Raw genomic sequence first — 12,609 nt, forward strand, 5'->3', positions numbered from 1 at the left:
TGAAATCTGAGAGCTGGATCACTCTTCTATAGGCTTCCAAAGTGACTGAAACTTGCTTGATCAGAAAAAGTATTAAAGACCTCTTTAAAATAGTCTGCAGTGACTCCAGTGGCTCAACAAACTTAGTGGCTTATACATTTTGTGTGCAAAAATTGACAAAATAACGACTTTATTCCAGTATTCATTCTCTTCGGAATTTGCTTCGAGTTTTAAACTAACTAACTAACCCAGAAGTGTTGTGCAGATATGCTACGTAAAAACACCAGGGAAAAACTCGAAGCAAATTCTGAAGAGAATGAATACTGGAATAAAGTCGTTATTTTGTCGATTTTTGCGAGTCACTGCAGACTATTTTAAACAGGTCTTTAATACTTTTTCTGATCAAGCAAGTTTCAGTCACTTTGGAAGCCTATAGAAGAGTGATCCAGCTCTCAGATTTCATCATAAAAATATTAACTTGTGTTCCGAAGATGAAAGGAAGTCTCACAGGGTTAAAACAACATTAGGGAGAACAACATTAGGGTGAGTACTTACTGACAGAAATTTCATTTGTGGGTGAACTAACCCTTTAACACAATTACTGGTAGATAATTACCGAACATACCGTACTAGTACTGGCAAAATTTTATTTATTTTTTTTGTAGAATGTCTATAAGCTCTCCATTTTTTTTCTTTTCTTCAATGGCACTGCGGACTGGTTCCTGAGTGCACAGTTGTTTGCAAAGGTCTGCGAAGTCGGACAGCTTCTGCCCTTTTTTAAATGCAGCACGTAGTTGGTTGTACGCTGTGGTGTCACAGGCTTCCAACTCGGCAATGGCAGATGAATCTACGATTGTTTTCCGATCCACGCCACACTTCTTGTATGCCTCTGTTTTAGTAGCTCCTTTGGACAGGTACTTCAGGACCTTTTTGTACCGTCCTATAATCTGTTCTGGTAAAAAAACTGAAAAAGAACAAAAGTGCTAGATTATAGTACATACTTAATAAAAACAATATCACTCAATAACTTCTTATAACACTAAGATCCATTCATCTTAAAGCTACACTGTGTAGGAATTAATCCCATCTAGCCGTGAAATTGTATATGGCTACCACTTGAATATCACTTTCTAGCCCCTCCCATTCAGAGGGCGTCTTAACTTCTATGGTGGCTGTATTATTCCAAATCTGCCGGCAGTCGTGAGTAATCTCTCTCTCTTGGATTCGTGATGGAGCCACTGAGTAAAAAAAAAAAACGCAAAAGGCAAAGCTTTAATTTCCAGGTAGGTACCTCTTTGTCTAATGTATTTTCAAGATGGATGCAGTCGAATGGTTTCCGATTACTTAATTAGTTGGTTGAAGGGATTACACATTAATGAAGACATAGTTTTTGCAAGAACAAAGTGTTTTTGGCTCAAAATCAACTTAAACTATTACACAGTGTAGCTTTAATAATTTTCTCCACATTACATAATTGTGTAGTTATTCTCAAAGCATATAGGTAGACTCTACATGAGAGTAGCATTTCATACATTACTAAGAATATATTGTATTATTAAACATTTATAAATATAGGAATTTTTGGGGTAAAATAAATAATACATAACAATATAATATAATACTATACAAAATATTAAAATATACTGTTAATTTACTTTTGCGCTACACTATAAAATGTTTTGTATTGAGCCGATGTCCTATTGGTCATATACCCTTTACGTGAACCGGTGTCTGAAGAAAAAAAAAAATCCAATCAAGGCAATAAAATTTAATCGGCTTACTAGAGAGACCCACAAGTATATAATAGGTACAGTGGCCGAGAGAGCTCAACGCGCTGCAAATGAAGAAAACACATGCAAACAGAAAAAAACGCATGCAAACAAAAAAAAAACCTCATGCAAATAGAAAAAAACCCACCAGCGAATAAGAAAACATCTTTATCAGTTTTACAACTCACGTGCGTCCCAATACTCACAACACAACCAAATACGGAAACGCGCTGCAATTACAGAAACGCGCTGCAAAAGTTCACAACAAAACCAAATACAGAAACGCGCTGCAAATAGGACAGAACACAACGGAAATGTTTCCGGGGAACCCAATAAGTGACGGACGGACGGCTCGCGAGCTTTACCAGAGAGACGCGGGCTCTGGCTTTACCTATGCCCTAACGTTACTCTCTTAAAAGTGCAGACGGCAGAGCCCTTGAATTGGGCACTTTGGAGTGAGCGGGGCACTTGTGTGCCATTATGTTGATGAAGGGAGCAATGAAAGACAACGTAATTTCCTCATTATTTTCACCTGGGATGTTCCCATGACAACGCAGCGCGTGTCCATCAGCTGAATAGCTGTTCTTACCAGAAATATAGTATTAATGCTGTTAACACTAAAAAACTGCATAAAAGTTTAATAACACTTCAGATGAGCTGAGTCCCTCTTATTTGGTTTGTTTTATGTTATTTCTTTTTTGTTTTAGTTTATTTTTATTGTTTTGAGTTTTTTCAATCTAGTTTGTTCTCCCTTGTCATGTGAACAGTATAGAAAATATAGAAAAGCGTCTTTACAGATTATTTGCAGGAGGTGTGACTCTTAGTTTATAATACAATAAGATTTATATTGTACATTTTAAGAATGTCATTTTTCTTCTTTGTCAAACGTCTTTATTGTTTTTTGTGATAAGGAAAAAATTCAATAAAGTTGTAAAAAAAAAATCTAGCCTTTATATGATATCTATGGGTACATTTAGTTTAGAGACATGATTAGACACATATTTTTATTTACAGTTATATGCACAAAGCGAAGGTAGACAGTGACATCTGATTGCAATGTGTCATGTAATAAATGTACAAATACGACTACACTCAAAAAAATAATAATTAATGCTGTTAACATAACTGTTGCAAATAAATATACATTTTATACAACAAAGTTTTTAAAATATGTGTTATATCTTTGTGTGAGTCAGTGTCTCAACTTTAAAACTTGCCGTCTCATATTTGGACCTATAGCTACATTCTAACATTTCTTATGAAACTTATTATAACATAACATGACAAAATGTGTTCAATGTAACTGATGTATAGATTAATGTCTTTTCCTCGTTCTTTTTCTCTATCTTTTTATTTATTTATTTATTTTAGTCTTCAGCTCATTGTTCTTTTTAGTATTCTTATGACATTGAACATATCGCAAATACATTTTGTATATTGTATACAAAGTTGTATGTCATAAACGTGTCATCTCTGTATGTTTTGCAAAAAAAATAAAAAAAAAATAAATAAAAGTAGACAGCTTTATATGATATCTATGGCTGTAAGCACGTCCTAGCCGTCCGTCCGTCACTTATTGGGTTCCCCGGAAACATTTCCGTTGTGTTCTGTTCTATTTGCAGCGCGTTTCTGTATTTGGTTTTGTTGTGAACTTTTGCAGCGCGTTTCTGTATTTGGTTGTGTTGTGAGTATTGGGACGCACGTGAGTTGTAAAACTGATGAAGATGTTTTCTTATTCGCTGGTGTTTTTTTTTTCTATTTGCATGTGTTTTTTTCTATTTGCATGTGTTTTTTTCTGTTTGCATGCGTTTTTTTCTGTTTGCATGTGTTTTCTTCATTTGCAGCGCGTTGAGCTCTCTCGGCCACTGTAAATAGGCGCCTAGAGAACATGTCATCGTATTTTCGTCTCTGGGGCATTGTTTTGTTTGATTTACAATCACCTGAAAAAGGTAAGAACAATTATGGCAAGTGATAAGCGTTTCAAGAAGTGTGTGGATCCGTGTCTTCAATATTGACATCAGAGGACACACACAACTTGTGCAAACTTTTTTTTCCCCTTGAGAAAACTTTGCTCTCGTTTGAACTCTTCTCAAGGGAAGAGGGGCAGACATCTGTGCCAGGCTATTCAGGTCCTGCTAGCATTGCAGCAGCTAGTAACATAGGCAGTGCAGGTTCCCTTTTGAAAGGGAACGTCTTGGTTACAATGGCAACCTCTGTTCCCTGAGACTGTGTCGTTAGCCATGCCTAGGATGCCTGCTGGACAGTCCCTTAAGACGAAAGAGGATGACATGTTCTCTAGGTATCCCTTTAAAGGAGAACTCCGGTCAATTTTAACATTGAGCTCATTTTTTTGTACATTTGGAGTGCTGTCAATACAGAGAACAACGACAAAAATCAGTGTTGCCTACACCGAGTTATTCTATTTTTAAAATTTGCACCCTATTGACTTCAATGGGGCAAGTAGTAAGCCTGCTTTTTAGCCTCTTAACATCCTTTAAGTGTCATTACAAGTGCACAGAAAATGTGAGTGAGTCCTTCCGAGTGAACACGGGTGGATCTGACTGCAGTAGATGTTAGAGATATTAATAAAAATGAAGTTAATTCAGCCAGCGCTCATACCTTTGTTTACATCCTGTTTTCGGTGGAAGGCCATAGTAATCGATTGTCGAGTTCACGCGCATAGGTTTAGTACCTATGATCACGCGCGTGAACTCGACAATCGATTACTATGGCCTTCCACCGAAAACAGGATGTAAACAAAGGTATGAGCGCTGGCTGAATTAACTTCACTATGGCTCAATGTTAAAATTGACCGGAGTTCTCCTTTAATACTTCTGAGTAGTGTTGCACAAAACGTCACAATACCTAAATTTATCAGTATCGATACTTAAAAAAAAACGCCTTTTGACGTCTGTGTTTTTTTTTCCTGACGCACGCAGCAAAGAAGCTGCAGCTGTCAGTGTGACGAGCACTACAGCGAGATAGCTGCATAGGACCAAAAGTGACACTGCTGCTGGTCCACGTCTAAAAGATCACGCGAGGAGTGAAATATGGAAGTACTTTGCCTATTTTGCGTCGATGTGTGACAGTCAGAGGCAGGAGGTGTGTGCAGCTGTTTACATTAGTGCTTAAGTTCCACTGCCGGGCTCAGACCTGAAGCGCGTGCACACGTATTTCACACAGCATGCGATTGCGACTTCAATTCTCTTTCACGCTTATTAGGAATGAATAAACAAAATTCTAGATAAAATGTACATCCTAGCGAGTATTCACGTAAACACGTCGGGTAAAAACAAACCGTTTGTAGCGACCGATTACCATCTTGTCACAAGGTGTTGAGAGGGAAGACTTTCCTTTTTCAGCAATACACTACCATTTAACAGTAGCATTCAAAAAAATAAATTAAGTACTGTTTATTTTATTTGTCTCATAGTATTTGTAATATTGTTTGTAATTAGCTTTTTGCTCATTTTTAATAGCAAAGATAAAAATGTAATTAAATATCTAGCTCTATTATAATTATAAAATTACATTTAAAAATAATAACTCCTTTCATAAAATAATATTTCGGTTATGATTTGATAATGAACTGTTCAGAATTGTGAAAGGTTAGAAAATGTTAACATGATTGATAATAATGTAAATGTTGCAAACATCTTTGTAAGGACACACTGGCATGTAATTATTTTATAAAGGGAAAGGAATTGTCAAAAAGCATGGCAGGAACAGATAAAAAAATAATAATAAATTGATTTATAAAACAATGAATTGTAAGTAATTGTAAATTAAAATAAAAAAAGTTAAAAAAAATGTCATGGTATTGATTCAGTATCGGTATCAAGATATTTTAGTGTGGTATCGTATTGAAGTCATAATTTTGGTATCGTGACAAACTTTAATAAGTATAAATGTATAATTTATACAGTGAAGTCTGTTTTGTTTTTTGTCATATTTGTTAATTTAATTACTTTCTTCAATGTTACTGTTAAATACAACCACTGTAGCTAAAAAAATAAAGCACTGTTAATTTCATTTGTATATTAAGTTGTGTATGTAATGTGTATCTTTGATCTTAATATTTAATAATAAAGAAAATGACAAATATTTTATATCTTCACCACTGTCTGCCATTCTTTTTTATTTAATATTTTGTTACCTAAGGCTTTGTTTTTAAAATATGGACATTGGTTAGGCTGCTCAGTCGAAAAATATTAAAACCAACATGAAAAAGAATCGTGATAAAATCGTTAATCGTGATTTTTTTGAAAAAAATCTTGATATGATATTTTTGCCATATTGCCCACCCGTATTCACCATACATTGATGCAAAGTGAGTTTCCTGCTCTCAGGGAACAAAGATTACAGTCGTAACCTAGACATTATCAACATCTACAGTACAGTAAGAGATAACCAAACTTGAGTTTTTGGAATGGAAGTAAAACAAGCACAAAGTGCACATTAATCTAAAAATAATGTTGAAAGGTAATTGAACATACCTCTTTTGCCTTTTGCACATTTTTGTGATTTCATTCCCTTCTTGTACTTCTTAGGCTTATGAGGTGTGGAAGAAGAGTCGGAGGAAGATGAGGACTGGAAGGAACTTGAAGAAGAGTCATCTCTTTTGGTCTTCTTGCTTCCCTTTCTGTATTTTTTCTTTTCTGCTCGCACATTGTCCTCATCAGAAGAATCTGTGATCTCAATAGACCTTTTTGGCGCTTTTGTTTCTTTAGTTGAAAGTGCTGTAAAAAAGAAGAGTCATTTAAGCCCCTAATACAAAGATTCTAGATAAAGTTACCCGGGTTTGTTATATTTTGGTTCATTCGCACTTCCAGTGAATTTCCATAATCAGAGAGTGCATTCACACACAACCCGTAAAAATTCGGTGAATACACTTGACCTCGATGTGACATGTAATAGGTTAGGGTTAGGGTTACAAAATTAAAATTATGTGAGTAATTACTCACACTCATGTTGTTCTAACCCTGTTTTTTTTTTTTTTTTACCTTTATTTAACCAGGAAAAGTTCCTTTTTTTAGGTAAGACTTCCGTTCATCTTCGGAACATTATTTAAGATATTTATGATATAATCAGAGGGCTGTATATTTTTGTTTGTTTGTTTTTGCATGCTTGTGAAATTTTTATCTCTGATTTGATCACAAACTGGCGCATTACAAACCATTTACACTAGCTAGCGAACAATCCTGGCTTCAGCGTCATTTTACGACACTCTGATGATTATGGCTTTTTTGTTCACACAGCGCATGTTCCAGGACTTAAAGCAATGTTACTATGTTGTATGTTGATTCCGGCATCAATCCCGGGTTGTGTTTGTGTTCATACAGAAGGTGTACTGGCAATTTCACAGGATTAATGGGGGTTACACAGGGCTCTAAAGCCACGTGTAAGGGGCTTTAGGCCACGTCCACACGAAACCGGAGCGTTCCCTATCCAATATTTTTTTTCTCGTTCTAAAAAAAAATCTGTAAACACTGCGCCATCTCAAGAAATATCTGCGTCCACACAGAACCACTAGGGATAGACAACTCCGGTCCTCGAGGGCCACTGTCCTGTAGAGTTTAGCTCCAACCCTAATTAAACACACCTGAACAACAAGGCAATCAGTGATTTCAGGATTACTAGATAGATACAGGCAGGTGAGTTGTTATCAGGGCTGAAGCTAAACTCTGCAGGACAGTGGCCCTCGAGGACCGGAGTTGTCTAAACCGACTGAAAGTGATGTAGTATATATGCCAGACCAGTATGGGCCACTGTAATTCTGCCACAGAGATACATTATACACAGAGAAGAAGCGTATGGTGTTGTATATTATCGCTTGTTGCTCACCATAGTTGCATAGAAGCAAAAGATTTTGCTGTAGTGAAGCTAATAGCCAATGTTTGCCAAAAATGTCTAATAATGTAGACAAATTGTAGACAAATACAAATATCTAACAATCTAAAACAGTTCTTACCATTGGTTAAACTGCTCCTTAGAAAATCCCTCTCATTTTCCACGTCTTTGCACTTTTCTTCGAGGAAATCAACTTTAGATTTCAAAAACGAGATTTCGTCTTTTAATTTATTGATGGTGACCTGTTGGGTCGGTGCTTGTGCTGGAATATAAAACAAACAAATAATCTGTCAAAAAAAATAGAATGTGTCATCTCTTCCACAAGAAACATATATTTTATAAAAACAAAAGGCTAGAGTTCAAATAAATTTTATCCAAGTTGATAGCTTAATAGCTTTAATCGGTCGCTACAAATATAATTATTATTTACTAAATATAATTATTATTATAGTATAATAATAATTATTATAAGGATGATTTGTTTTTGTTTTATCTGACAGCTGTTGTTATTATATTCATTCGTAATATGTGTGTGTGTGTGTGTGTGTGTGTGTGTGTAATGTGTGTGTGTATATATATATATATATATATATATATATAATTGATATAGTACACACACACACACACACACACACACACACACACACACACACACACACAAATGTGTGCAAATTGCAAAATGTTTTTTTATTAAAAAGCACAATTAACTAGTCATTAACTTTAGCTTTTTTTACCGATATTCAGTTAGGACACCAGGTGAGAAAGTAAAATCATGCTTTTGTAATAAACATTTCTGACAAATTTGTGTTGAGGGAACTGAATATGCAATTATGCTTTTAATATTATTAATGATAACTATACAATTTGAAAATTACATCTTGAAATGACTTAAACGTTTCCCATGTACCATAATGTAACTAGCTTGCTAGCAAATTGTCAACGGCTGCTTAATTGTAACCCAATAATGTTAATGATTAGTTTAAGATTGGATTACAGCAAGGTTCTCTACTCTGGCCCTTGAGATCCACTTTTAAGTGCCTTAATCAAACACACCTGCACAAGCTAATCAATATCATTAAGAATTCTAATAAATAAAGGTGAGACTGATCAGAGTTTGAGCTAAACTGCAGGACCGTGGATCACGAGGGCCACAGTCGAGAACCATGGATTGCACTACTACTAACATCAAAGAAACATAAATTACACATAAATGACACAACATTACCGGTTTCTTCATTGTCATCCGCAATTAAGCGGTGAGGTGCAGCTCTCTTGCGCACAGTTTTGCGCTCTGGTTCGGTCGCCATGCTGCTGTCTTCTGATTGATCGGATTCACTAATATAGCGAAGCGTCAATGCAACATTGCATTGGCCTCCGTCTCTGCACGTGAATTCAACTGATGGACACGATTCTTCGCGTATATTGTCCCAATAGGATATGTAGTGGATCGTAGGCATCAATCCACTCAATTGTAAGCCTTCCAAAACTTTAACTATGTTTTTTGTTTTAAAATGTTCTCCTTTCAATTTAATCATTGTCAACCTGTGACCTTTTGATCTGAGTCAGGTGATCCATCCAATTGAACCTATGAATTGAACCAGGACAATGGTAAAACTACTTTAATTAAATACAATAAGTATATATATTTTTTTAAATTGTTTTTACAAATAATCAAATTATTACTTAATGTGTTTTGGTGCAATTTTAAAACAGATTTATTTCTATTTTATGAAGAAAAATAATTAAAAAGGACATAAACATTATCAACTAATTTGCGCTTATTAGTTTATTTATTTTGAATATTTTTTTTTTATATAACCTGAAAACTGGGTGTAGTACGTTAAATGTGCAGTGTGACATTTTTAGCGGCATCTAGTGTTGACATTTGCGAATTGCAAGAAGCAGTTACGACGGCCGCTCTTTATATTTTTCCAACTGGAATGAGAAGCTACGGTGGCCGACTGAGTTTGCGTCAGCAGTAAAGCATAGAAACATAGGAATACAAGCAATACAAACATAACGGTTGATTAAGTAAGGTCTTTATACACCACTAAAAACATAGTTATGAATCTTATATTGCATTTCTGTCAATAGATCCTCATAAATATCACACATTTCTCATTGATGTAGAAAATAATTGAGACAGTAGGCTATGCTACTTCCGAAGTTCAGAGGTCAAGTCAAACGCGCTAAATAATGCTATCACACCCTTCGGTTTAGAGTTGGCAGGTGGTTACATGTTACCATGGGACTTTCGATGAAAATTCTCTCTCTCTGTAACCGCAGGGATAGAAAAGGGACTAAAAAAATGATCGATTTTTTGCAAAAACATAATCTAATGAAATCGAGAATGAAATGTAACCTCTGTAAAAAATCCATGAAACTACAGAAGACTCATACACGCGATGGATACCAGTGGTAAAAAAAACACTATTTAATATTAATAATTAAAAAAACTCCAATACTAATGTTGAATGTTGATGATTTTAGGGTATGTCGCCGAAGATCTCATAGAAAAATAACAAAGAGTTGCAGAGCTGGATCGATATTCGAAAACAGCAGGACCAGTTTACAAAGCTGGATGACTTTTGTTTACCGGTATCATACAGTATTGTACCTTTTTTTTATCACATATTTTGATAATCATCATAAATTTGGTATTATTTGAAAGCTTACAAACTCAAAAAGTAGGTTATCTTGTGAAAAACATTTTGAAATAGGACGTTGCGTTACCATGGTAATGGTACTTTAAATTCTAAAATGTCTCGAGGTTCCATATAGCGACTATTTTGTGATAGAAGTGAAATTTATAACAATTTATTATTTGTTACTTGTTTAGATATATGGCTTTGATTTTATAGTAAAACAACGCATAATTTATAGTAACATACATATATATCCTATATTATATAGGCCTATAAAATATTTTTAGTACAGTATATTTGATTAACTGTACATTTATAATTCATATCTTTTCTCGTACATTATTTTTTTCAATAATCTGCTGGGTATCTTTCTTTAAAACAAGACCAAACATAAGTCTTATATATTATTCTAAAGCATTTTTGCATTCTCATTGCAGCCATTTAAGTTTGGATTGTGCATTTTCATGTATATTCTAAAAAAGATGGGTGACAGTTTTAAAAGATTAAATATTCACACAATATTACGTATTTCTCATTATATTATGACCTAATTCATGTTTTTCTCCAACTTTATTGTTGTAATATGACATTATTCACATAAGTTTCACATTATCATCTTCAAAATAAGTCATCACATTGATTCAACTTTATTCTCATATCAAGACTAAAATACCCTGACATATTGGCAGACTGAATCATTTAACTTGTGGCTAATGTTTTCGCAAAGATGATGCAAACATCCTTGTGATACTGTAATGACCAATATTTAATGACTGAATCTTTCTGTGAACACATTTTCTCTCTGGTTAACAGATATGGTCAAGGACTGAGATTACGACAGGTGGATATGATCCAGGACGGGATAGCTGGAAGCTCAGCAACACTGAGCAAAATGACTAAGAAGCTAAGAATGGTCTGTGGAAAAGCCTTGAGAAAGTACAAAAGAAAGACAGGACAGGTTGTGGGGGGAAGGACCGAATTTGTCGTCATTGATGAAAGCAGTTTCCGTCACAAAAGAAAGGTATAATATCTACATGTATTTCTAAGGCTATAATATATAATGGCTCTTGTTACTTTCAAATCAAATCACAAAATAAATTGATTTTTGAAAGGGTAAAACAAAGCAAGGAGCATCATGATTGGAGCAACATGCTTTGGCATAAACATTTTGCTCAAAAACTACATAAACTCTTAAGTCCTTGCCCAGTTAGTTTTGCTTTAGCAAAAGTTACATTATCTATTCTAGATTTTTTATTTTTATTGAATAAAAGTTTGGACACTATAAAAATATGGACACTGATGACAAACTAAATATAAAAAAAAAAAAACAAAGACAAAGGTGTAATGTTACAACACCTCTCACAGGCAAGAGAAAGCAAGAAACTTGAATGTTATTTATTTATTTATTTTTTAGTATGGACGAGGAAGAACTGGTGGAACATGGAGAAGAAAAAAGTGGGTCTTTGGTATCCTGGCCATTAAGGGTGATAGAAGACGACCAATATTGAGGCTAGTTGAAAGGCGCTCAAGAGATCACCTGATTCCAGTTATAACCAGACATGTTCGCCAAGGATCAACCATTTTGAGTGACGAATGGAGACCTTACAGGAGAGCTTTGACCACACTTGGCTACACTCACTACAGCGTGAATCATAGCAGGTGGTTTGTAGACCCAATTCATGGAGGCCACACCCAAAATCTAGAAAGAGCATGGTCAACATATAAATCCCAGATTTGGAGGTTGAGAGGCAATAGGACAGAAAAGCTGTTAAAGGAACACTTGACCTGCATTGAGTGGACTTACTGGCTTGGACACAACCACAGGGATGGTCCTCTAGGACGTTTGTTAAAAGATATTAGAAGTTTATACAGAGTTTAATTTTTTGAAGTAAAAAATAAATAGCTTGTGTGGTTGGTGTCATGTCTCTGAAATGACTGTGGCAAAACTGTGCCAAATTTTAAGTTTATTTCATATATCAAATTTTACACAGTGCTTTATTCTTCCATGCCCAGTTGTGCATTTTTGCAATACGTAGAATTTTCTTTTGTGATCTTGTGGAAATGTTTTACTGCTTTGCTTATAATAAATTTTTAAAAACTGCTTGAGTAATTAATGAGAAGTTAACATGTTTTTCACTTTAAAATAATGGGCCACATCACTAGTAGTTCCTGCGGGATGAAAAGGTAACGCTTGAGTAATTAGTGAGGAGTTAACATGTTTTACACTTTAAAATAATGGGCCACATCACTAGTAGTTCCTGCGGGATGAAAAGGTAACGCTTGAGTAATTAGTGAGGAGTTAACATGTTTTACACTTTAAAATAATGGGCCACATCACTAGTAGTTCCTGCGGGATGAAAAGGTAA

At 34.9% G+C, this 12,609-nt stretch overlaps 1 protein-coding gene and 1 long non-coding RNA gene across 2 annotated transcripts; one reads left to right on the forward strand and one right to left on the reverse strand.

The window, feature by feature from the left end:
- Window positions 1-398: 398 nt before the first annotated feature.
- Window positions 399-9,584, reverse strand: LOC309480385 (uncharacterized protein). The gene is made up of 4 exons (XM_082144823.1): window positions 8,824-9,584; window positions 7,720-7,860; window positions 6,245-6,487; window positions 399-943 (listed from the first exon to the last, which is right to left on the reverse strand). Exons 1-4 carry the CDS (start codon window positions 9,131-9,133, stop codon window positions 630-632), a joined length of 1,008 nt encoding a protein of 335 aa, XP_082000949.1. The 5' UTR covers window positions 9,134-9,584; the 3' UTR covers window positions 399-629.
- A 141-nt stretch (window positions 9,585-9,725) lies between these two features.
- LOC309480397 lies at window positions 9,726-12,344 on the forward strand. The gene is made up of 4 exons (XR_014199625.1): window positions 9,726-10,016; window positions 10,089-10,196; window positions 11,057-11,264; window positions 11,658-12,344. It is a non-coding gene; the product is annotated as an uncharacterized lncRNA (long non-coding RNA).
- Window positions 12,345-12,609: the final 265 nt, after the last annotated feature.

This window comes from Leuciscus leuciscus (genome assembly GCF_965113295.1).
Source record: "Leuciscus leuciscus genome assembly, chromosome: 18".
NCBI classification, from domain to species: domain Eukaryota; kingdom Metazoa; phylum Chordata; class Actinopteri; order Cypriniformes; family Leuciscidae; genus Leuciscus; species Leuciscus leuciscus.